The sequence below is a fragment of the Lepidochelys kempii genome, chromosome 3 (assembly GCF_965140285.1).
Source record: "Lepidochelys kempii isolate rLepKem1 chromosome 3, rLepKem1.hap1, whole genome shotgun sequence".
In the NCBI taxonomy this organism is placed as follows: domain Eukaryota; kingdom Metazoa; phylum Chordata; order Testudines; family Cheloniidae; genus Lepidochelys; species Lepidochelys kempii.
The window spans coordinates 139,351,520-139,378,752 of record NC_136382.1 but is presented as its reverse complement, the minus strand read 5'-3'; the positions used below and the strand labels follow the sequence as shown (position 1 = coordinate 139,378,752).

The following is a 27,233-nucleotide window of genomic DNA, read 5'->3' as shown; positions in this document are numbered from 1 at the left end:
GGCATAGAAATAAGTGTTTTCAATTTGTACCATTTTTAGGTGCATCAGCACTAATTGTTCCTGGTGCAGTTCACCTAATATTATTGTTCAGAGGAGGAGATCTAAAAGTTACCAGATAGTTGCACACTTCATAGAGGACTAGATTTTGGTTAACACTAACATAGCCATTCAGGGAATTAAAAAGTAATGAGTCCCCCTGAAGTCCGTGAGCAGCAGGGCTTTTTTCATTGCATCCCTAGCACTGAAAGAAAACAGGAGCTGCACACATAATACCTACCCCCAACATATGAGCAAGTGGGTGGGATGTATAGCTGGCCAAGTATGGGTGGGGAGGGAAGCAAGCTGAACCCCAGAAAGAAGTGAAGTAATTTACTTCCCTCCCTACCCCATCAGAAGGAGGGAATTCCTGTCAGAATTCTTTCCTGGAACATCATGCAACTACATGTTTCCTTGTACTCCGTGTGAGCCAATAGTCTTTTAATCCAGCCTCATGTTTGTAAGTCTGCTTTCCTAGTGAAAAGTGCCTGACTCTTCTTCTCCACCTTCCAATCTTTCCCAGAACAACCTTCCAGTGATCGGAGTGTGACCACTTTCCAAACTGCATACCCATCCTGGCTCTCCTCACTTCAGTGGCAAGCTGGTGATATATAGCATGTCCACCAGGACCAAATTTGAATGAACTGACATAAGTCATTAAAAACTTCAGAAATACCGAAGAAGTCTCTTGTGCATGAAGGCACTTCTTGGCATACCTAGGGCTCCCAATGTCTCAAGGAAGTGTTCTCCCAAAACAGAGAAATGTTTACTGGTACTGTCTGAACAAGAACCACACTGTTAACCATCTATCCCTGGTACAGAAAGGATTTTACTTGTTTTTTAATTTAAATAAATAAATAGCCTAACATCGGGACAATGATGATAAACAATATTTACTAGTTGTTACATAGCACTTTTTCATCCATAGATCATAAAGTGCTTTATAAAACAGCTAAGAGCTATGTGTCTCCATTTTAAAAATGGGGAAAGAGACCCACAAAGAGGTTAAATGTCTTGCCTGAGGTCGCTAATAGAAGCACAAATAGAAACCTAGTCTCCTTAGTCCCAATCCAGTGCCTTATCCCCACTAGGATACAGTGCCTCCTGATGGATAGTACTAGAATAAGAATGGTATACTGTAATAAAATATGAATATCTCTTCCCTTGGAGGCAGTTTATCCTAATGAACGATTTTCATCATACAACATCTGAGGTTGCAAGTTGAATGCTTATGAAATATTTAACATATTTTTCCCTAAGGCTTTTTTTTTACATAGATATATCTGCCTAAAAGTTTATACAACATGACATAACATATAAAAAACCTTGGGTTTAGTCTTTAACTTGTAAGAGATGATGTCGCTGCTACTCTAATTAATGGAAAAATGACTCCCTAATAAAGATTTAAGGCTAAATTACGGGAAGGTGTTATAAGCAGCTTCTCAAAGGGCACACATGTAGAATGCAAAAGCAGAGTTAACATTACAGCCATGTTCTGGCTCCAGACCTTTTCTCCCCTGGGCATGCCTATTTATGCCTCTGTCATTCCTGGTTTGAAGGAATTAAAGGCCCTTAATGATTCAAAGGACCCATAAGCATAGCAGCTAACTTCTTTGCTGCAGGTCTGTGGCTGTATGAGAGTTTGCTCTTGGGTGTGTTTGTGTTAGGCATCAGTCAAAAGTTGGCCACCATACTTTTGTATAATTTCTTTCTGAAATACATTTGTTAAAATTAAATGAACATATGCAATAAAATACACTTAAACTACAAAAATTTTCAAAACATCAGTGTTGACAGGCATTAGTAAGTTTACATCTGTTGTGTCAGATATTCATCTATTCCTGTTGTTTATGCCACCCAAGACTATGGTTTTAACAAGATAAACTGAGTCAGACTTGCTACTTACTGCATGGAGTGGTTCTAGTAATTTAGTAGGCGTTAAGATAGAGAATTTAAAGTACTGCATTAATAAAGTCTCTCTTTGTATGTGAAATACATATAACAATATCAGGTGAATGGGATGAAGTTTAAGTTTCCATGTTGTAGATATTTAAAATATGTTTGCAGTCTCTCTACCTTTTCATATAACACAAGTAATACTCAGATGCTTTCATTTGTACTATTTTTAAAATCACTTTATTCTGGTAGATTAGGTTTTGTGCAGCAACGTATATACAAATGTAATGATATTGAGTGTATATTCATTTTTGTCATGCACAGTAGGAACCCACCCCGCCACCCAATGTCCTTATGCCATGTCTGATCAGCCTGGTATCAGCTATCCATTTGTGCATGTATAGGAAATCCAGGCTATAACTTTTGTGCCTTGTCTCTAAGCAAAGACCAAGGATGCTGTATCTTTGTGATAATCCCACCCCTGTCTATTGGTCAGATCAATATGTACAGATCAGTAATGTACAACTCATATTTTGGAGATGAATGTATTTCCTTTAAATACAGTCAAAGTTCTTAAATTATAATTAAATCACCAAGTCTTACAACAACAGATAAATAAAACAAAATTAAATATTTATGTGTAATATGGAGATTATTGGTTAAGGTTTCCATTCATTACAGGAGATGCATACAGTGAATGTTATGTGGTCTGATGAGTCAAGTGTGAGAATGAGAATCAGGATCCTTGTTATGAAATCCTGAATCTGTTGATGTCAGTGCCAAAAATCCCATTGATTTCAGTCAGGCCAGGGTTTCACTCTTGGTTTTCATACTCGTTTCTGTCACTGACTTCCTTTATCCTGGGCAAACCGCTCACTCTCCCTTGGCCTTAGTTTCCTTATCTTTAAAATGTGGATAACAAAACTTACCTACCATTGGAAAATGTTTGAGTTCCTCCAATGCAGATGTTAGAGAACATGAGGCATTTTAATATGTATATAATCAATTGTTTTTTATTTGATGATATTTTAAGATTATAGATCCCCATTTCTAGAGTTCATAACAGTCCCTAGCAGTTGTCTGGAGAGGAATGACAATATATGGAGCAAAAGGTTTACATTTGACATGAATATTCCTCACCATATACACTAATTAGACTAAACTGTCCCCTGGTGAACAGACCTTTCCCTTATAACTATTCAAAGGGAGGGATTAAAGTAAACTATAGGATCTTTCTCCTTTAAAAATACAGTTTAAACCATACAAACTAACAGTGCTTTATAAAAAGGTGTTGTGTTTGAATCAAAGTTTTTCTCTATTTGAAATAGCAAGCAGGGTTGCCAACTTTGGGTGGATGGATTCCTGGAGATTTCATCACATGACATAATCTTTGATTAAAGATTAATCTTTAATTTCTAGAGATTCCAGGACAATCCTGCAAGGTTAGCAACCCTAAAATTAGCAGGTGACTTCAATACTTAAAATTCTAGGATGATGAGGAGGATGATTTGTTTTATGATAGAGCCAAGATAGAACTGTTCTTAGTTCCTTTGCTAAATTACTAGCAAAATACCAATGCAAATAAATGTAATATGGGGATATATACTTGGATTACAGGAGTTGGTTTTATACATTTTTATTAGCAGAAGGGGCCTGGATATAGATTGCTATGGTTAAATTTAGAAAGTAATATAAAAATATAATCCAGATTGGACAACATAAAATTGCTTACCTAGAGCCACTTTTCTCTTTTTATAAGCTTGTAATGACCTTATAGAGACAATCTGTTCTATACAAACCAATCAGTTTGGGACTGTGATGATACTTTTGGTGCTAGATATGACCTTATTTCTCCAGCCACAGGACTGAATAGAACTGCCTGCCCAATTACAGATACATGTAGACCAAATGCTTTAAAATTGTAGTGATGTAAATTGGCAGCATTATTTCTGCCTGGGCTGATAAACACTATTTGATTTTCCCAAAACTATTCCGCAGCCCGCCTTCTTTCCAGCTATAAATAGGATGTCATGGCAAAGTAGTAAATAGGGAATGTTACCACTCATTCATGGCAAACCCCTTGACAGCCATTCCTCAGGAAAAATGAAATTTTTAACGACTGATAGGTCCTTCAGGTTTTCAACATTCCACTCAAAAAAGCTAATGTTTGATAATCTTCACTATGGAAATGGTTATCATACAAAATGCTTGTACTGCAACATCTCTGTAAATCTCCCAGTCAAAGCTTTCAATTGCCTGAAAATTGTAGAACATGTAATGGGGTTTTCAGGGGGGGTTTAATGTGTGTACCCTAAGGTATCTGTATTGTGAGGTACACAGCAGATAATTCTACTACAGTTGATGATTGAGGTGTGCAAAATAATTAGATAAAAACTCCACCACCTACTCAAACTCTGCCTAGGTTGGCAGTCACATGCATTTGGAAACCACAGTTCATGCACAGAGGAGATCATAAACATGGGCAGAGATTCTTTGCATAGCTCTGGGAGGTTCTTAACCAGCTGAGAGGTAAACAGCTAGTCTCCCCTTCCTTCTACACACACACACTTATAGTGAATCCCACGCCTCACTTACAAACACCCCACTCTACAATATGCCCTGGATCTCTTGTTTCTTATTTCTATAGGCCCGCCCCCCTCTTCTGTTCTTCCTTCCTTGGATAAGTTAAACCCCTTTCCTAAGTCTTTAGGGTTCATACTTTTCCTCATCTCCAGGAGATTCTTCATGGTCCACTATTTTACCCAGTTCTTAAATGCTGGGAAAGGTTGGGAGAGGAAGGAGAAGGATATAAACTAAATACTTGAATTGCAGAGATGCAAAGAGGCGTGTCACATATTTGAGATAAGACTAAGACCTATAGCGTCCATTTAAGAAAAGGACAATATTATTGCTCTGTCTGGAAGAACTGTTTGTTGGCTAAGAGAGAAAAGCTGCAACATATGGCTTACACATATCCAGTTCCACTCAAGGGATTGCTGTCCAAGACTCTGGGTGATATCAGTGTTAGCTTGTTTTAGTACAGCTTTAGGGCTAAATTCAGACTCCTGCATTTACAGCCATGCAGACTCAGGGACTGGGAAGGTGTGTGCTTTGAGAGTGGCATGCCTAGAGTCAGTATGTCTCCGTATGGATAAAGCAGGCATGATGCTGCCAAATACCTTGAGGAAACATATTTATTAGTGGGCCCTGCTGCATCTATTAAAAAAGGATTAGCATATGCTTCTGTTAATTTAGGCATAGAGTTGTGCATGGATTTTTGGGTGGGAGGGCATGTCTGTTTACCGCCATGTATGGGAGTGCTATGAGAAAGGCTCTCTGAGTCTCTCCCCAGGGTGGGCTGCCATTATTTAAGATTAACATTTAATCATTGGAACCTGGCAAAATGATCCTCAGTTTATGCAATGAGTTGTAATGTAAATTAACATCAGAGCTCTAGAACTGTGAATACCAATTAATTAGCAATGACAGACAAATGGAAAATATATTCCTGTGAAATATTTCAAAGGCATTTTAATTCTGCAGGGGGAACGATTTTTCATTTAGTAGCAATATTTCATGAACATTTTAATCAGAAATTTTTAGTTTTGACCATTTTTTTTGGAAATTTTGTTTTTTTCGTTTTGCTTTTTCACTTTTCACTTTCCGCCTTTTTCTCTTTCACCACCTTTTCTCTCGTTGTTTTCCATTGTACCACTGAAAAGGTGTGGGTGTGGGAGGATGAGGAAAAACAGAGAGAGGGAAGGGAAGGAAAAATAAAACAAACAAACAAAAAATCCACTCTAAAAAAAGACAACATTTTTCATTTTCCAGTTCCATCAGGGGAAACAATTCAAAAACAAATATTTTGTGAAAATTTCTCAATTGGACAAAAGGCCATTATTCAGCAAAAAGATCTTCCCTGTGAAAGAAAATGTGATGACCCCTGGGCAACATTGATGGGTTCTGAAGTCATCAAACCAGATTCATTGTGCTGTGAGGCCTTTGATGATGGTGGCTGGAAATACATAGTAAAACGAAGGGATATCCCAGAAGAGTTCCTTCTTTCTCCCCAAATGCAGGCTCAAACCAACACCAATACTGACATTTGACTATACTAATATGACATCTCAAATTTCATATTCGTGTATACATATGAATATTGTGTGTATATAAATACTAGAGCTGTCTGATTTTTTCATCAAACAAGGTTTTTCATTGAAATAGTCTTTTTCAAAAATGAATTATTTTCTTCATTACTTACAAAATATTAATAACTCTTAAAGATATCTTCCCCAACGATGTAAACAAAATTCTATTGAAATAAAAAAATTAATTTAGTTTGCAATAAAAGAAAAAAGTCAATAACATTTTAGATATTTTTCTAATGGAAAAATAAAGAAGTGCATTTTGAAGGCCTTGACAGTAATACAACTTTGAAATTTTGAATATTTTTGTGAAAACAGCCTGTCCTTTTTGACCAGCTCTAATAAATATCTACTAGTGAGTTGCCTAGAACCTTAACATATATTAATCACAAGTTCTGCAAAATCAGAGATTGAATGGGTCATAAAGAATGCAAAAACTTCTCACCTGTAAACGTTGATACTTCAGGTCGATGTGAGCATGTTCCTGGGGAAAGTAGGGCTGCCCTTTACCTGTTCCGTAGTTTTTCAATAATAATAATACTTCATTCTTCTTATCTGCCATTCTGGAACACTACACAAATACCATAAATAAGCATACAAAAGTAATTTGCCATTTTGATGCCTATTTCAAAATTGCTGGATTTATAGTACAGTGGATTTCCCAAGAAAGCATAAATAACCTTTACAAAACAGTGTCAGTCTAGGAATTGTATAATGCTTGCTTTGTCTAACCTGAATTCCCTGCTTTTTTGTTTTATTTTGTTTTATTCTATAGACACCCTATTTTTGGCCATCAAATTGTTGGGAGCCGGAAAATACAGACTATGGTCAGTGTGGATATCTATTCTCTTTCTATCAGGAGTCTTGTATTGTATGTATAAAAACATTATTAAAGGCTGTCTTGTTTAGCCATCCAACCATTAAAAACACTGTTGGTGTCTTGTTCAATCCCAGTGCAAGAACTGCTGATGCTCAGCTCAAGGTTGGCTTTGATTTTACAAAGTTTATTAAGTCAGAGGTCAAATATGAATGTGATCCAGGAATACAAAAATAGCATTGCATTGCTGTGCACGTTGTAAATACATATGGTGACAAAGTCTCAGTGAAACAGAAGGTACTTTAAAAGTAGTGATTCTTCCTTGCTGATGAGATTCAAACACATGCAAGTAACCCAGTTAGGACTCTTAAAACTCATAGTGGGCCAAACTTTCAAATATATGTGCATGTATGTATCAGTGCACATGTGGAAATCAGTTATTTGTTCCAGAGTAGCAGCCATGTTAGTCTGTATCCGCAAAAAGAACAGGTCACAAAGGTGCCACAAGTACGCCTGTTCTTTTTGTAGTTATTTTTTCGTACACATGGCCACACAAATATGTGTGCATGCATTCAGGTTCGCATGGATGGGAATGGCCATAACTGTGTACAATATGTTATTTCCTGCCATATGTAAGGAGGCCATTTGTCCAGTTTAAAGTCGGACAGTCCTAGAGTTCTGCCGTACTGTTCCTGTCCAGTAGAGACTTAGAACTGGACATGGCTTTGTCCATTGAAAATGAGAGTAGAAAATAGGAAGAGACTGTGGATGGAGGAGGATGCCAGAGGGGCGGGGGCTAATGTGGCACCTCCGTATGCAGTGGTACAAGCATGGGTGGACCAATGCAAGAAGGCTCACACACCGGGGCAGAGTCATGCAGGGGATGGGCTAGTGCAGGGGGCTGACATGGAAGGGGGTGGGGCTGCATGTGTGGGCTAAGATAGGGCAGGGCCACATGGGCAGGCTGATGCAGGAAGGAGAGGGGTTATATAGGCAGGAGAGTGGAAATCCTATATTCTGAGGAGGTGTCAGGGCCACCCTAGCCATGCTTACCATTTACACACATAAATTAGATGTGCCGTTATTTATGTGTACTTACATTTGAAAATCTGGGCATAGTTGGTAAAAAAAAAAACCCACTATAAAATGACTGAAGCCAAGATTTTTCAAAAATGAGTATCTAAAGTTAGGTTACTATGTCCACATGTATGCACCAAATTAAGTGTCCTGATTATCCGTGAAACTGATCAACCAATAGCTCCCATTCATTTTAATGGGAGCTGTGGGGTACTCAGGACTTCTGGAAAAACAGCCCATTTATTTTGGTGACTAAATATCCTAACTTCAGGCACCCATTTTTAAAAAAACATCTTAGCTGAATGCTTTGGAAATTCAGGGTGGTATGCACTACAGTGTGTTCAAGCTCAGTATTGGGGTTAAAGTTAGGCATCTAAATAGCTAGCCCGATTTTCAGAGGTGATCAGCACCAACAATTCCCAAGTCTGAAAATGCTGATGATAACCTCTCCAGGCCTCAGTTAGCCCATGTGTACAAGACTACTTGTAAAACACTAGTACAATAGAAGTCCAGAATATTGTTATGAATCTAATATTTAGGCAGCTGTGATTAGTCACTGAGGCAGGAAGATATTTGATTCAGCACGTAATCATTCTTTCTTTCTTTCTTTCTTTCTTTCTTTCTTTCTTTCTTTCTTTCTTTCTTTCTTTCTTTCTTTCTTAGCAGTTTTTCACAGCTTTCCTTTAAGGGTTGTCCAATCTATCCACAGTCTCCTTGGTTATGGAATACCAGAAAATTATGAAACATGTTCCCATGTTTCCCTATGGGATAACGGGGGGAGTTAATAAATATGCTAAAATGTCTGTTGGGACCCTTCACTCTCTAATAGTAGGTATGAGCCTGAAGTCAGCCTGAGAAAGTTGTTATTACTATCCACTGATGTTGATGGGGAGGTACAATGTCTAGCTGCCTTATTAAAGTGACCAGCTGAGAAAAAGCAATAATGCAGATTAAGAAAGAAACCGCAGAGTCAGAATCAGAATTAACAATTTGGGCAGGGGAGAGGGGTGGGTGAAGAGAGAGAGATTCTCCAGGGCATCAGAACCTCCACATAGTGATGTGCCAGGAGAGTTTATTTTTGCTAGGCTCCTCCAGTTATCATATAGACTTTACCACTACACAGCTCAGTTTCCTGTTTTTAGCATAGGAAGGCCATGATTTTAAAGGAAATTAGAAATCCTGTGTTGTGGAGTGCTGAGTTTTTAATGGTTTTCCATGGTATGTTAACCCTTTTGCTTATTAGGGTCTATCACCATGCATGGCCTGGAAGGGTGCTGAGATTTTCTGCTGAACATACAGCAATGATTTGAGCAAACAGATGCAATCTCAGTCCAGATAACTGGATCACCAAGCTATGATAGCTAACAAGAAATCTTTTCTCAAGATTAGCTAAATTCTAAGACTGCAGTGTTTAATTCTTGGACCTTAGGGCCCACATATTTTTAAACACTCAGTTGATGCCTGTAGGATTTCTGCACTCAAGATGGTGACAAAGCTAGACAGTTAAAAATTAAGGGTAAGTTTCTAACATTATTAGTCATGCTAAGAAATAACTTACTCCATTGATTACAGTGGCTGTAAACAAAAATACGGTCATTAAAAAAAATCAAAGAACCCAGGTATGTTCAAAGCATTATTTTTACTTACCAGTCATTTTTAAACTATGAATGCTTCTCGTGTTTCTGAAGGAGAGCTGACATTTTACTGCATAGCATTTAGGGCCTCATCCAATGAGTGCTCTGCTCATAACTTCCTCTTGGAACAGAAGAATGGCAATACCAGATCAGACCAGTGGTACATCTAATGCACTGATCCATCTTCAAAATTGGCCAGTAGTAGATTTTTCAGAGGAAGGTCTAAAACTCTCACAGTGGACAACTTTGCAATAATATCCGTATTGGGTAAACTTCTTCCCAATCCCAGGCAGTTAGAAGTTGTTTTATATCCTGAAGCGTAAGGGTTCATATTGTATTTATGATTTTTTATCGTAGTCTGTTTAATTGCATATATTGAATATAGTGGGAGTTCTGAATGCAGACCACTTGCAAGATTGCACTGATAGTTTGTAACAAAGGAAGTGCTAATCAATAAGATTGAAATTCACCGTTCTGCAGAAGACCCACAAAAGTTCTATGAACCCCTGAAGTCCTATTTTGAGGGCAAAATAGGCCTTAAGTAGGATTTCAGTGTCTTAAAGGTCTTAGGGGATTTATGGTACTCAATGGGCCCTCTGCAGAAAGGCAAATTTCACCCCAAAAGAATTCAAAAGAGATGCTGCAGACTTTCACAGTAGTTCTGTTATTTACTAGTAAATGATGTATAGAAAATGTAGGTAATTAAACCAATTTTTAATAAACTTACATTAAAGCCATTGTGAGTATCTCCACACTCTGTCATGCAGTAGAATGTTCAGTGGTATTTCCTTTGTTACAGACTATGGGCCAGATCCTGAGCAGCCCTGTGCACTTGCAGCTCCACCTAAAATTAATAGAAGAGGCAGGTATCCCGTGCCTCTGAGAATCAGTCCCCTATCAAACAAGCAAGAAGGACACTTCTTCAATAATCTTTGTCTATCAGAGTTAATGACAATGTAAACAACTTTATTGGTGATTGATACAATTTTACAAGCCAATGAAAATCTTATACTAATTGTAAAAAAGAAAAAAAAGGAAATGTAGTTTCTCTTTAAATAAAGGCAGGCACACCTACCATTACTCACCCAGTGCTGTACTGCTGCCCATGATGAAGAACAGTAACAATAAAATCATTAACCCTTAAGATAGAAATGAAATGAGGTTGAGACATTGCATTTGTTCCTTCATTACCAAGTTAACTCCAAAAATAAATTCTTTTTTATTCCTTTATAGAATATGTTTAAATCTACTCAACAATGTCACTTCATTTTCTGCTTTGTGTTAGCTAAGGGTATAAAATATTTTCATGACAAAGGTTTAGCTACAGGCCATGTGTGTAAAACAGATGATGTCCTTTCTTGACACATCCTTTAAAAAAAATTCCTAAAAATATATTTCAGGAGGCTGCTGGCCAATTCCTACAGCAGTGCTATAGGGAAGTGATGCGAACCCTGCTACTGTTACAGGCTTTAGACTTTTATCTTGTATCAAGGTGAAATATCTTGGCATCCGTTTTGAAGGTGACTAGCTGCCCACTTTTTGGATGCTCAAACTGAGACATCTAAGAAGCCCTCCTAATTTTCAATAAGGAGGGCTTTAAACTAGGTTCACCGGGGGAAGGAGACCAAAGCCCTGAGGTAAGTGGAGAAGTGGGATACCGGGAGAAGGCACGAGTAGGAGCGCGTGAGATGGGAGGGCTCCTGCCTCATACTGAGAAAGAGGGGCAATCAGCAAGTTACCTCAAGTGCCTATATACAAATGCACGAAGCCTGGGAAACAAGCAGGGAGAACTGGAAGTCCTGGCACAGTCAAGGAATTATGATGTGATTGGAATAACAGAGACTTGGTGGGATAACTCACATGACTGGAGTACTGTCATGGATGGATATAAGCTGTTCAGGAAGGACAGAAAGGGCAGAAAAGGTCGGGGAGTTGCACTGTATGTAAGAGAGCAGTATGAGGTGTACGAGGCTTTCTTCCGGCAACTCGCAGAAGTTACTAGATCGCAGGCCCTGGTTCTCATGGGAGACTTCAATCACCCTGATATCTGCTGGGAGAGCAATACAGCAGTGCACAGGCAATCCAGGAAGTTTTTGGAAAATGTAGGGGACAATTTCCTGGTGCAAGTGCTGGAGGAACCAACTAGGGGCAGAGCTCTTCTTGACTTGCTGCTCACAAACCGGGAAGAATTAGTAGGGGAAGCAAAAGTGGATGGGAACCTGGGAGGCAGTGACCGTGCAATGGTCAAGTTCAGGATCCTAACACAAGGAAGAAAGGAGAGCAGCAGAATACAGACCCTGGACTTCAGAAAAGCAGACATTGACTCCCTCAGGGAACTGATGGGCAAGATCCCCTGGGAGAATAACATGAGGGGGAAAGGAGTCCAGGAGAGCTGGCTGTATTTTAAAGAATCCTTATTGAGGTTACAGGGACAAACCATCCCGATGTGTAGAAAGAATAGTAAATATGGCAGGCGACCAGCTTGGCTTAACAGTGAAATCCTTGCTGCTCTTAAATACAAAAAAGAAGCTTACAAGAAGTGGAAGATTGGACAAATGACCAGGGATGAATATAAGAATATTGCTTGGGCTTGCAGGAGTGAAATAAGGAAGGCCAAATCACACCTGGAATGGCAGCTAGCAAGAGATGTTAAGAGTAACAAGAAGGGTTTCTTCAGGTATGTTGGCAACAAGAAGAAAGTCAAGGAAAGTGTGGGTCCCTTACTGAATGAGGGAGGCAACCTAGTGAGAGAGGATGTGGAAAAAGCTAATGTACTCAGTGCTTTTTTTGCCTCTGTCTTCACGAACAAGGTCAACTCCCAGACTACTGCACTGGGCAGCACAGCATGGGGAGGAGGTGACAAGCCCTCTGTGGAGAAAGAAGTGATTTGGGACTATTTAGAAAAGCTGGACGAGCACAAGTCCATGGGGCTGGATGCGTTACATCTGAGAGTGCTAAAGGAGTTGGCAGATGTGATTGCAAAGCCATTGGCCATTATCTTTGAAAACTCATGGCGATCGGGGGAGGTCCTAGATGACTGAAAAAAGGCTAATGTAGTGCCCATCTTTAAAAAAGGGAAGAAGGAGGATCCTGGGAACTACAGGCCAGTCAGCCTCACCTCAGTCCCTGGAAAAATCATGGAGCGGGTCCTCAAGGAATCAATTCTGAAGCACTTAGAGGAGAGGGAAGTGATCAGGAATAGTCAGCATGGATTCACCAAGGGCAAGTCATGCCTGACTAATCTAATTGCCTTCTATGATGAGATAACTGGCTCTGTGGATGAAGGGAAAACCGTGGACGTGTTGTTCCTTGACTTTAGCAAAGCTTTTGACACGGTCCCCCACAGTATTCTTGCCAGCAAGTTAAAGAAGTATGGGCTGGATGAATGGACTATAAGGTGGATAGAAAGCTGGCTAGATTGTCGGGCTCAACGGGTAGTGATAAATGGCTCCATGTCTAGTTGGCAGCCGGTATCAAGTGGAGTGCCCCAGGGGTTGGTCCTGGGGCCGGTTTTGTTCAATATCTTCATTAATGATCTGGAGCATGGTGTGCATTGCACCCTCATCAAGTTTGCAGATGACACTAAACTGGGAGGAGAGGTAGATACGCTGGAGGGTAGGGATAGGATACAGAAGGACCTAGACAAATTGGAGGATTGGGCCAAAAGAAATCTGATGAGGTTCAACAAGGACAAGTGCAGAGTCCTGCACTTAGGACGGAAGAATCCAATGCACTGCTACAGACTAGGGACCGAATGACTCAGCAGCAGTTCTGCAGAAAAGGACCTAGGGGTTACAGTGGACGAGAAGTTGGATATGAGTCAACAGTGTGCCCTTGTTGCCAAGAAGGCCAATGGCATTTTGGGATGTATAAGTAGGGGCATTGCCAGCAGATCGAGGGACGTGATTGTTCCCCTCTATTCGACATTGGTGAGGCCTCATCTGGAGTACTGTGTCCAGTTTTGGGCCCCACACTACAAGAAGGATGTGGAAAAATTGGAAAGAGTCCAGCGGAAGGCAAGAAAAATGATTAGGGGACTGGAACACATGACTTATGAGGAGAGGCTGAGGGAACTGGGGATGTTTAGTCTTCAGAAGAGAAGAATGAGGGGGGATTTGATAGCTGCTTTCAACTACCTGAAAGGGGGTTCCAAAGAGGATGGCTCTAGACTGTTCTCAGTGGTAGCAGATGACAGAACAAGGAGTAATGGTCTCAAGTTGCAGTGGGGGAGATTTAGGTTGGATATTAGGAAAAACTTTTTCACTAGGTGGGTGGTGAAACACTGAAAAGTGTTACCTAGGGAGGTGGTGGAATCTCCTTCCCTAGAAGTTTTTAAAGTCAGGCTTGACAAAGCCCTGGCTGGGATGATTTAGCTAGGGATAGGTCCTGCTTTGAACAGAGGGTTGGACTAGATGACTTCCTGAGGTCCCTTCCAACCCTGATATTCTATGATTCTATGATTCAGAAAGTGCTGAGTATTCAACCTCTGAAAATCAAGGTCCTTTAAAATGTCTCAGATTAGGCACCCAGAATCACTAGTCATGTTTAAACCTGTAAGTCCTTGGCTTTCATTTAACTGATTGTTTCAATTTTAAAGTTATGTACAGTGGGACCCAACCATGCTGGAAAGTTTCTCCCATGCAAAGTTCCACTGAATTCAGCAGGACTTGGTGCTTAAGTAAAGGTGTGGATCTTTTGCAGTAATTTAGATTGTTGGTGGAGTTTGAGTAGTTCTGCATCCTCTCTGTATTGGATAGAGTTCCTGTCTTATGGCTTATTCATGTGGCTATTAAAACTATGATTTCACAGTTTAGAAAGCTGGCTCTGCTTTATATTGTTGCTCTAGAGTGAGTGAGCGCACTAATGGCTGAACATACTTGTACTCTGATACAACAATTTATTCTGCAAATTAAACTGTTATATGCCCACCTCCCCTCTTATTTAAAATTTAATTTAGTAGATTAATAGAGGTTCTTCTGGCAAATTAAAAACACTTTTGTGTCATTGAGAGTTTATGAAATACTGAGGCTATTTATGTTCATAGTCAGATGGATCAGGGTTCATCTCAGTTTGGCCAAATCTAATAAATGTTAATCCATGTGCATATGGCATCAATTCTCATGAGGCTTGTCAATTCCTTTCTTGGGTTTAGTGACTCACAGCTGTTGGAAATTTGAGGAATTTAATTCTCCCACATTCTCTTGTTTAAATGTGATATATAAGAAAGATAAAAGGCAGATAAAATTTCCAAGGTTCACAGGTAATTACAGTCTATGTAAATACAACAAATAATTGTAACAATGTACAAAACAGTATTTTGGAGGGAGGAGGAGGAGGCGGTAATAAGAAATGTTTCAGGAGAAAGGTGAATAGAAGTGGGTGAAATTATAGAATGGATTGAGCAGAGGAAAAGTGAGAGTTGGAGGGGATTTAATTTTTGTTCTAGAGTTAGGAGCTGTAGTTCAAGAGAAGAGATGGATATGAGCTATCAGGGAATCTTCAAATAGGTAAAACGAGATGGGGAAGCTGTTCTGGATTATGGGGACAAAAGGAGACAGATATGTGCCTTTGAATGTGAAGAAACCAGTTGGAAACAGTGGAATGGGCTGAATTACAATGATAATTTCAGAAAGGGAGTTGGGCGGTGCTCGGGGGGGGGGGGGGGGGCAAATGTTTTAAGTCTGTGAGAGAGGTAATGTACTGGTTCCTGAAATGGACTGAAGGTCAGGTAATGTGTTCCCATTTTATGGTATAAATGAGGCGATTAGCTGGTATATTTTGGACAAAACAAAGTTAGAAGAATTAGTAGTATGGACTGAAGAAGTCCATAAAGGAAATCATTCCACTAGTTCAGGCCAAGAAGAGAGGAAGACATGCATAAGAGCTTCAGCAAAGGGGTTGAGATAGTGTCTGCTGTGAACAGGACAGTATTTTGTGGGTGATGGTAGGCAAATATATAGATCTAGGCAACGTGAAAAACAAAAGATTCCTGAGTCTAAAAGAATATGCAGCTTCTTCTGCACTAGAGGTGAAGTCCAGGGAATAGTAGTGGTTAGGATGAGAGGCTTTTACCAATTACAGTGTAGGCCAGGGGTAGTCAATTATTTTTTATCAAGGTCCAAATTTCTTAGTAAAGGTATAGTCAAGGTCCAGACTCTGGAGAAAACAATAAAAAACTCCAAACAATAATGATGATAATAAGTAAAAAAGATGTTGGGGTCTGTTCAAAAGTGTCTGACGGTCTGGATTTGGCCAATGATCCACCTATTGACTACCCCTGGTTTAGGCTATCAATCTGGGGTGGCTTCCTCTGCGTGGGTGCTCTGTGTGGAAGGCAGCACAGGGAGCCTCTTTGCCCTTTCCCTAGGACACTTGATCTCATGAGAAAGCAATAATTTATGCTCCCCTGTGCAGGGGTATAGCATCACCAGAGAGGACAAGTTGTTGGGTCAAAGTCTGGTAATGGTCCCACTTTCCTGGAACCAGACAGAACCTTGAGATCTGCTCTATAGGGAGCATGCACTGCACTCTTTCATCCTCTTCCTCTCCTGTCTGGGAGCTTTCAACTTGCTCCTCTTTAGGTAGTAACACATCAATGGCACTGCCATTCCTGCAGTACATGGCCTTCTATCCCCAGTCAGGCTCTGCCAGTAGGTGCCGTAACTTGCCCAACTCAGTTGGGAAGTTCTGGCAGATGAGAAAAGCAGAGAGTAAGAAACGGTGACAGATTGAATGTAATAGAGATTGGGAGAGAAGCCAAGGCAAAGCAGGATGTCCATAGTGTTTGAGGGAGAGAAAGCTACCAGCATCTGAGTTAGGACTTGTTGTTCTTGAGAGAGTTCTGGAGGAAGAGTTATACTGCTGGATGTACCACAGGCGTTCGGTATGACCTGTGTAAATCATAGACTGTATTTCATCTTCCTTATCTGTACAATGCAAATAATTCTTCACAAGGGTGTTGTGAGGCTAAACTAATGTGTGCTAAGTGTACTGAGATTCTCAAATGAAAGGTGCTATAAAAGTGTGAAATATTATCGTTATTTCTAGCTCTAATTATGTTAGACCAGGAAGACACCACTGTTTCTCAAGACACTGGCCATTCAGATAGCTGAAGAAGGTTTTTAGGTGCTTGGTTAGTGGGAAAGGGAAAAAATTGGGGAAAGGGATTAAATAAGTGGATATTGATTGATAGTGGCATCACTGCTGTTGTAGGATAGAAGAGAGGGAAGATTATAGAAGATGAGGACAGGATAAGTTCACAGAGATAAAATGGGCAGGAGATTGCAGGCTTGGGTTCTGGAGAGTCAAAGGAAGGAACTGGATTTTCAGGACTCCACTGATTCTGACTGAAAAGAAAAAAACAATGGTTGTAAAGTGATATGAAAGTTCATGTGTCAGACTTGGGCTGGTGAGGTACTTGCTTCTTCACGTGTGTGCAGGGGGGCAGGGAATTTAGCAGGTAGAAGACATGAGGTTAGAAGACTATAAAAACAACCAAGCAAATAGGCTGCAGTCAACTACAAATGCTAGTGAGTTAAATGTTACAGAATGCCAGACAAAGAATACTATGTGGAGAATCAGAAATGAATGGATAGTTCAGAATGTCCCTCAATGGTATTCTCTTCTTGCAAAAATTCATTTAAGTTTTTCATCTTGTTAACAGATTAGTTCAGTGTTTTGCATTTGGTTACAAAAATGCAGATCTGGGTAAAAAATAGAGAAACAGATGTAAAACTAAATTGGCATACAGTTTCATGCTGGCAAAGATCAAATATATCTGTACAAAATTTTGAGAGAGCTTGGAATTTACTTGACAGGGCAGTTGACAGGACAAGCTATCAATAGCTTCAATGCAGAGCTTCACTTCCCCATTGATATAACCAATAACCTTTAGCTTTCTCTCATGTGCTGTTTGTCTCTATTTTAATTCAAATGTACCTGTAGAAAACAGACCTTTTGTTATCCTTATCTGTCAAACAAAAGGAAAATCTGTGGATCAGAAATCTGAAGGTGACACTAACTAAACTTCTTGTGCAACTTCTATAACTCTAAGCATAATTTGGCCTTATATAAAAGATATCCATCAAATTCCACATGTGTACTTGCAGCGAAATCTACTTTTGCATTTTCAGAATCGCAAATATGCGCTTCACTTGAATAATGAGTTTAAAAAAAATTCTTGATTTTTGGGAAGAGCACTGAGCCAACTTCTGTTGGTGAAAGAGACAAGCTTTCAAGCTCCACAGATCTTCTATTGAATTAACTCACACAGCAAAACGATAAAAGACAAAAACACCATATCACCCATGGGCAAGCACTTCTCACAAAATGATCACTCCATATCAGACCTCTCAGTCCTCATCCTCAAAGGAAGCCTGCACAACACCTCAAAATATGAGGCTAGGAACTTAAATTCATCATTTTGCTAGACATTATAAATCATGGTCTTAATAAAGGCACTGAATTTATGTCTTATTACAACAATCTGTAACCCATTAACTCCCATTTTATGTCCTTATGACTGCAAAGGATTTAACTGGCTGCTTCACCTTGAATAGTCTCTTAAAATATATATTAACTACTTAAGTGATACAATCTGTTCCACCTTGTGTTTATCTGTGGCTCTCTGAGCATCTTTCCTAGACCTGAAAAAATGTGTAGCTTGAGACCATGTCTTTTTCACAAATTGAAGTTGATCCACTAAAAGATATTACCTCACCCGCCTACTATGAATGTTCATTACTCTTTTATCCAGGCTGAATTACAATAAAATAAGGAAATAATCCCCAGTGGCAGTTTACCACTTTTCTCTCTCTCTCTCTCTCTTTCTCTCAGTAAAGTGGAGACTGAAAGCTTCAGCTATCAGGGATTCTTTATGAAATGGGAGAGAAGGCAAAAAAAAGTCTATCTTTTTGCATTGCCCTGCCGAATTCAAGTGGCAATTTTCTTTTCCAGAGTTTTTCTTTCTAGAGATATTGTCTTTCCCAATCAGAGCCAAATTCAGTCATGGTACTGCTGAACTTGGCCTGTCATACCTCAGTTGCATCTGCAGAACATAACTTATACTAGGTAAATGCAAGCACAGACAGGCAATTGCAATCATAAGCCACACTTTTGTTCAGCTTAATTTTCCATGTGGAACGTGTTTGTCTACTTATTTTGCATTCACACTTTAAAATGCCTGTTTGAAAACTTGACCTGTTGTCTCAAACTTTCTTTCTCTAGTAGGCAGTCATTTTACTAATCTCTTTCCACTGAATAATTTGGCAAGTGGGAAGCATTCAGAGTAAACCTCTGTAATTTTTTTAACCAGATCTCAAGCAAGGGTCCTAGGGAAACTGCCAAGCCATAAGCAACCTGTTTTGAGAACTATTGAGCACCCACAGCTTGCACTGACTTCAGTGGGAGCTGCCTGGGTCCAGCATCTCTGAAAAATCAGTCCATAAATATGAGCCAGTGGCTTGGAGCAGGCATGGCAGCAGAGCATGAATATTCTGAAGCATTAATAGAAATTTGTTTCTTAAAATGTAGTTCCTCAGTGCTACTTGTGGATGAGTCATATGGCTCTGCATAGCAATACAGTTCGAATTCATAGAATCCACAGCTGGGAATAAGACCTCTTAGGTCATCTGACCCATCTCCCTGACGTTGTAGGTTTGGTTCTTAGAATGGTATTACTGGTATTAGTGTCTTGCCCTGTCCAATTTTATATATTGAGCTGTGGGGCTTGAACACTTCTCTTGGGAGACATCCACACCTTGATAAAATCTTACTGCCAAATGCAATCTTTCATACTTTTAGCCCATTGTTCCTAGTCATTAGTAATGATAAAATAACCATTAGCTTTTGGGTAGTGATTTTCTTCCAGGGATCTCACACCACTTTACAAAGCTAAGTAAGTAGCATTTAACTTCATTTTACTGAGGAGAAAACTAAGATACAAATGTGAGTGACTTGCCCAGGGTCAGACAGAGTCAACTGGAATGAGATCTTAGTCTCCAGACTTCTGTTCAGTTTTGTGCCCTAACTACTGGGTCCTTAAGTCTCCCTTACTAGGTACAGCATCGTGTTAACGTTGTTGTACCTGAACAGTGTTGCAGTTCTGTATCTTTTTAATGTAAAACAACTGAATGCTATAGAAATTGGCAGCATATACAGAATATTCTAGCCAGTAGCTTGGTGTAAGGACTGGCTAAAATGATAATCTATTATCATGTAGATTAAACCCACAATGGGAAAGCCCTGTTGCTCGGCACACACAAAATGAGACTGGACAAAATGCTAGTACATGTGTTCAAGGGAGCAAATGGGTATTAGCATGGAGTTGGACTAGACCTACAAGGTTTTTTCCCAGTTCTAGATTCTGTGAATTCAAACCCCATTGTATTGCTGTGCAGAACTACATTAGTCACCAGGAACCACCTCTGACGCATAAATGATTCAGTGAAAGTCTCCGTTCAAAGCTTGCTGGAACCAGGATGCCCTGTGTTTTGTCCTGAAGCCTGCCAAATTTTGATGCAGGTAGACGACCACATGGAAGGCTGTCCATCGGTGCGAGACCTCTGCTGTCCTTCTACCTGTCTTAGTGAACCTTTATCTTAGGAATCAGCAATTGACATGCCTTAGCTGATGTTAACCAGGTCAGCAGAATATAGGAGGAGAGGCAGCTTTTCATAGTCCCTGGTCCCAAGAGTAACTCCAAAGTGCAAGGCTCTTTAACACAGAACTGTAATTTTTTTCTGTCTCGTAACTGTGGCACTTAGGTTATAAGAACAAGAAGTTATAGCTGAGAATTCTCTTCTGCAGCCTGTCCAGGTTGTTTGCCAACGTTTTCATAAATGTGCATAGGAAAAGTTCTCAGGAACTTTCTAATCAAATATGACCCAAATAGCTGTTTTTAAACATCTGTTTGCTGTTGCATTACTATAAATGCATTGTTAATCTAGGTTTAAATCCTGGCCTTTATCCATATAAGCAATGTAATTTCTTATAGAAAGAATAAATGTAAAGATTTATAAATATAATTCACAATTTTCAGAATTACTTTCAAATCACTGCTTTGAATAAACTAAACTGATTTGACTGTTTCATTATTAATATGAAAATTAAATCTGCTAGTCTATTAATAGGGAGCTAACAAAAGACATGGGAGTGATTTTATTTGGGAGTGGTATATGGCCATGGGGAACTCCAAAACCATTGAAGCCTGCGATAACTGAACATCTCCAGGCTTATGTAAGAGGGTGTAATTGCATTGTAGATACTTGAGACTAAATGATGAAAGTTATTGTGCCCAGTTTGTTCACATAAAAATTGGCATTTTGTTTTTTATGCTTAAGTGGAAAATGAAACCTGAGTTAAGTAAGCATCCTAGAGACCAGAAATAATGAATTGCTTTATAGAAGCATCAGTGACGTAAAGATGGAATAATTTGTACTGTAAATGGTGGTGATACTTAAATTGGGCACTTGTTACAGATTTGTCTATTGGCAGTGCAGATTTACTCTAATCCTTTATCTGGCACATTCAAAGATTGCTAATTTATCTGTCCTCAGGACAGCATCTGTTTGAATTCTGTAGACCTTATTTTAACTTTTATTCTTTTGCCCTGGTAATACTGAATGTATGCATATAACTCTTATTGACTCTGAAGCCAGAATTTAGTCCTATAGCTAACATTAGCTGCACATGTATTCTGAGAAATAGGTGAAGGTAGCATCTGTAAATTCTCATGACTTATGTTTGTGATTAAATTAACCTATATCAGGCACTCTTAAACCAAATAAAGTGTCCATGCTAGGGTTTTTTTTTCATAATTTCATAATCATTTTTATATATTTTTCCAATCAAAACCATTTGGCAACATCAATACAAAATGTTAGTATAATTGAATCTTTATTTTTGGCTGAAAAAAGATTTTAACAAAAATATTTAACCATGCCATTGAAAGACACGCTTAAAAATAATCTCTTGTAAAGATTTTCTCCTTCTCTTCTGCCTCACAGACATTCAGCCTGGCCCTCAATTTCTTGTGATTTAAAATTCTCAGTGATTCACTGGAATCTTGCATAAAGATAACAATGTCATCCCCATGGTAGTAGTGTAGATGGGTTCCTCTGATCCTACTATGTGGGGTCTTCTATTGAGGTGTTATTAGGCCTAATTGTAAAGCCCACCCTGAACCCAACTAGACCACAAGTAACCTAACCTGATCCAAACCCAAATATGTCAAGTCATTGTCATATCTGACCTGACCTGACACGACCTAACTTGCACCCAACACTTGTAGTTGATTCCCATTGACACGGCCTAACTTGCACCCAACACTTGTAGTTGATTCCCATTGGGTTCAGGTCAGGTTGCAAGTCTGTAGTCTTCAAAGACCCAGTCCTGGTGCCATTGCAATCAGTGGGAGTTTTGTCACTTACTCCAGTGGGAGCTTGATCAGGCTCTATCTGAGCAACTAACTAAATTCATGGCCTTAAACTTTTAGAATGGGAGCTGTGGATTTTCCACTAAATGAGTGTATGTAATGTATAAAATTAGTTCTCTTCCTTGTTCATAGTGTGAAACCTCATAATTATCTGTATGGTTTTCTTTAAAAATAAAATAAAAAAACCGAACCCCGCAGGGGCTTTACATGAGCTTTAAATGATAATTAAGCAGTTGAGAGTTGAAAATGGCTAAACCCTGAAAATGGGTTATTGTGGCTGAATATATTTAAAAGCTGTTGCTAAGAGGCATCATACATCAATGAGACATGTTCAGTGATTTTACTGCTGAGCTGTCAAGTTGCCCACATTTTGTAACTCAGTTATTGTGGGTGAGATTTTCAAAAACAACATAGCAATTCATTAGCTCAATTCCCATTGAAGTTGAGGGGTACGTCTACACCCAGGCCCAAAGACTTGTGCTAGCAGGGTGTGCTAACGTCAGCTAAAAATTGCTGTGTAGATGGCACTTTGAAGTTGTGGCTTGGACTGGAATTGGGGCTGTCAAGCCCCTCCCCGCTCCAGACTTCAGAGTTCACGCTTCAGCCCAAGCTGCAACTTCAAAGCACCGTGTGCACTATTATATTTAGAGTACTAGTGTGAGCCCCACTGGCATAAGTGGAATGGAAATGGGATGGGAGGCTCATTCCTAGATGATGTGTAGATGGGCCGAATAGTTGAGTTATCATTGTTTTAAATAGATTCTTACCTTATTGCCCAGACAGATGCGGGTTTAAAGTGGGGCTTATGTCTAGTAGTTTGGAAAAACCGTCACTGCATGTTGGGTGCCTCAGAAAGCACGACCCTACTGAAAATAAGCAAACAGAAAAGTAAGTTCAGGGGAAGAGAACAAACATACTAATATAAATACCTAGCTCTTATGTGGCACTTTTCACCAGTAGACCTCAAAGTGCTTTATAAAGCAGGGCAGTGTCATTATCCCCATTTTACAGATGGAGAATGGAGGCATAGAGAGATGCAGTGACCTACCCAAGGTCACCCAGTACTGAAGTGGCAGAGATGAGACTAGAATCCAGGTCTTATGGGTTCCAGTCCAGCGCTCTATGACATCCCTTTGAGTGTGGCATTATTCTGTTTCCTTGTACATTTAAATTACCTTGGTCATCTAAATTTGTGGAACATTGCTCATTGATACGGTCTTTAAAAACGTTGCTACTCAAGCTCTGTTTTTCCATGGTACTCCAATCTGTTCTAAATCATATGTTAGTGCTACAACTATATAATTTGTTTTACTGGAAGGCAATCACATTGATTGCAAAATCATGTTAAAGTATACAAGCACTAAAATAAGATTGTATGTTGCAGTCCATGTTTAGCAAACTGAGATTACGAATCAGGCTTTGTTACATTATATATCATTTGTTTTTATATCAAGTAATTTTTATGAAGTACTCTGTTGCATTTGGTTACTTCCAATGAGATTGTGGCTTTATTGTAAGAGATGCTGAAAATGAATGGGCCAAATTCTGATCTTTCACCAGTGATAATCCCGTTTTTGACTGCTTTGAACTAGTTTGTAGCTGATGGCAGAATTTGCTTCATGATTGGCCCTAAGGATGTTTAGGACCCTATCTTGTCACTTATGCAGTCACATATGCCATATGTAACTTAGAGTTTAGCACATGATGCTGTTTGGTGAATAGGTTTAGTTCTCCTCAGTGCAATTAGTAGTATTCTGAAGGTTTCAGAGTAACAGCCGTGTTAGTCTGTATTCGCAAAAAGAAAAGGAGGACTTGTGGCACCTTAGAGACTAACCAATTTATTTGAGCATAAGCTCACGAAAGCTTATGCTCAAATAAATTGGTTAGTCTCTAAGGTGCCACTAGTATTCTAAAGGCTTTCCATAGAGCCAAATGACCAGTTTGTAGAGCAGAACAGTTTCCAAGGTAACTGCACCTCTGACCACATGGTGGTCTCCTTGTGGGCATCCCACCTATTTAAATTTGTCAACTTGACCCCTCACCCCCCAAAAAAAAGTATATGTAAAAATAAGAGGCCTTTGTTGTTAAAAGCATTCCTACAGATCATACTTCCAGCTCTAGCTATGTATGCATGCACAGCAGAAACGTGAATTCAAAATAGTGGGCACTCTGGTCTGCCTCTCCATAGGAGTAGTTTGTCTTCTATATTTGGTGGGACAGCTCCAGTCAGGCCAATGGGGGCGTGCACTGGAGGTGCAAATTCTGTGCCTGCCAGAGGCTTGTATTTTTTTGGGGGGGGGTAATGTCCGTCCCCCCCAATTATGCCCGTGTGCCTCTCACCTTGTTGTTGAACCAGCTATTTATGACTGACTGCTTTGGAAGAAAGGAGGAAAACAGTTGACTTATTTACTCCCTCTCCATGCACTACCAGCCAGGCTTCACCGACTGTAGTAACTGCAAACCACTATTGTTACAGATGGGACAAAGTAAAGTCTGGGAAGTACTGTGCAATCAGTGCCTTAGAGATGCTGCAATAAATATTTTCCTCAACTCCAACTCCCATTCTTCTTAAGGAAAAAAAAATACTTCTCTGCACCTCCATTTTCTCTTCTGTAAAAGGAGGGTGATATTTATCTTCTTTTGTAAAGGGCCTTGACGTCTATGGATAAAGTATGCTTCGAAAAGTTAAAATAGTAGTATTGTCTGGGAAACCGCAAACAATTCAGCTCAAATTCCTGAGCTGCTGCTTCCACAAGAAGCCCTTAACAATATCCCAGAATGGCCGCATTCATGTTAAAAGTGAGAGTGCTGGCAACACAATGATGGGATGGGGGGCAATTGAACCAAAGAGTTGAAGTTGTCCTTGAGCATCATTTTCTTCTGCCTTGGCATCAGCAGAGATGTCATACTTCTCAGATAGATAAATCCTCACGGGCACACTTTAGACTCTGCCTTAAGTACACTGAAATGTAGAAAGAATTTTAATGAGCATAAAAAAGGCCAGATGGTATAATCATTAGACTCCTAAAATAAGAGAAACATTTTAATACCCTGGAGGAAAGGCTTTAGGGATAAACGTAACCATTTTGAAGTCCTGGCTCAGAAATGTGCATACTAAAAAGAAGTCAGATGGAAATTTCAAGGAGACAGGTCCAGGACTCGTTGCCACAAGATACTACTGAGACAAATAACGTAGTATAACAGCAGATGTTTTAATTAAAGGAATCTAATCCTGTTCTGAAATTTACTTACTGGGGTAAAATGACAAAGGCTGATAATCCTCATGCTTCAGGATCAGACACTGATCTCCAGGTGTCATACCTCTCTAATGAAGCTCATTTCAATGGACCTCACTTCTTTAAGTCCCAAAATTACCTACACACCATACAAATATGGTGTCACATCACTTTTATTGTTGAAATTGATTTACTTTGGAAATAAAGAATCTTTAGTCTGAGGCTACAGAAAGTTATTTACATTGAAGGAAAGTATCCTATAGCATCTCAAGTTCCCTACATGATATTGTGTTCGTCTTTTTGGATCTTTATAACCATTTAAGAGTTATGCCAGGGGCCTGAATCTACAACTCTTGCTCAAGTTAGGTAGCACTTACATAAGCAGTCCCGTTGATCTGCGATGAACACATGTCTGGAAGCATGAGAATTGTTAGCCCTTTTCATTTTACTCCAGATAGTAAATGTTGAAACAGGATTAGACTATTACACTTGTGTGGGCCAGTACTGTTTATCTTGGGGTCACCATGAAATTGCCCTGGTGTAGCCGAATTAGGCAGATTGTGGGGTGTTCAGACCTTCAGTTGACACATCTTGGATTGGACACAGCCAAAGAAAGGCTGCCAGACAAAAGTGAATCATTGGTCTGTTTTGCTATGGACATTATGATCCTGAAGAAATAACTGCTTTAGAAAGGGAGATTAGGCTGATGACAAAGAACAAAGTACAATAAATATATTGAAAATAGGTTGGGTGACTATCTTCTAAGAATATTAGTGTTACAGTAGGCCAAGCAAAAGAAGAGAGTGGGAGTTTTGTATTTATATTTAAAGAGCTGTTAGGGTTACCTGACAGGCTTAAATTCAGCTCATGGAGTTCCTGGAACCCTCTCCGCTCATCTTAATAAATACATTTTTTAAAAATAATCCTCACAATGTCTTCGAGCTAATGTTGACAGGAGTTTTTTCCTGGATCCGTCAGTTAAGAAAATAATTTTGAAAGCAATAAGAAAAAAAAAAGATGGACTGTAATGAGAGCCCAATTCCGCCCTCAGTTATGTACCAGCAGCTACCATTCAACTCAGTGAGAAGAGCCAGAATTCAGCACTTATTCTCTTTCCTAGATTTCAGAACAAACCCTAAGGCAAGAGTATAAATGTATGGTGCTTTAAATATGCAATGAAACTGGGGCTGTTAAGTTCTGTACCTCAGCCTGCTAAATTATGTGTGACAAATAGATATATCTTTGTAGTACCTGAGGAGGGAATATCAGAGAAGGCAGAGGGTAACGCTTTTGAAGAAAATGGAAAGAATACAAATGGAGAAGAGAACAGAAAAAGTAACATAGATATCAAATTTTAATTCTTCTTTCCATTAAGTAATATCTGGAGCCCAGTTACAGCTCAGAGGCACTTGCAATGAATGTATGTTCTCTTCTGGTTTTCACCCTGTGTGATCCCAGTGAAATAATAGAATGCCTTGGAGCTGAAGGAGCAAGTCAGACTGAAACTATTTTTAAGATTTATTCTTTTGTCTGAAGAGAATTTTGTCTCTGGAAATCTTAAGTATTATTGATTTGGCCTCCTTAAACTACAAGATTAGAATATGTGCAAGGGACTTTTGCTTGTGTACGGACTGTAGGATTGAGTTCTTAGATGCAAATCTTATCTATCTGTGCCAGCAGTGGAAATTCATTTTTCTATGTAGGGATGGGGATGGGTGGGCCAGGATTCCTTCCCTCAGAATATATTGGAGCCTAGCTCTGTGAGGGCTCTATGTCCCCAGCATAGAGTCCATGGATGGGGTTGGTGGATTCTTGCCTATACAAATCAAATCAAAAGGCCACGATACCCCACAGAGGGGATGGGTCTGTGGAGGCATGAAAAGGTTATGATGTTTCTCTTCAGCCTTGTGAGGGAAAATTCTGCCCCACCCTACACCTCATTTCTGGAGGAGTCACCTG

General features: G+C 39.5%; 1 protein-coding gene across 16 annotated transcripts in view; it reads left to right on the top strand.

Moving 5' to 3' along the window:
- RGS7 (regulator of G protein signaling 7) overlaps positions 1-27,233 on the top strand; it is a 429,184-nt gene that overhangs the window by 334,899 nt on the left and 67,052 nt on the right. For all 16 annotated transcript variants that reach the window (XR_012158164.2, XR_012158163.2, XM_073338225.2 and 13 more), the window contains exon 6: positions 6,853-6,904. Coding sequence is in view for 14 of the 16 variants with exons in the window: in XM_073338225.2 (XP_073194326.1) it covers positions 6,853-6,904 (52 nt within the window). In the remaining 2 variants the exon portion in view is untranslated. The remainder of the gene's footprint in view (positions 1-6,852; positions 6,905-27,233) is intronic.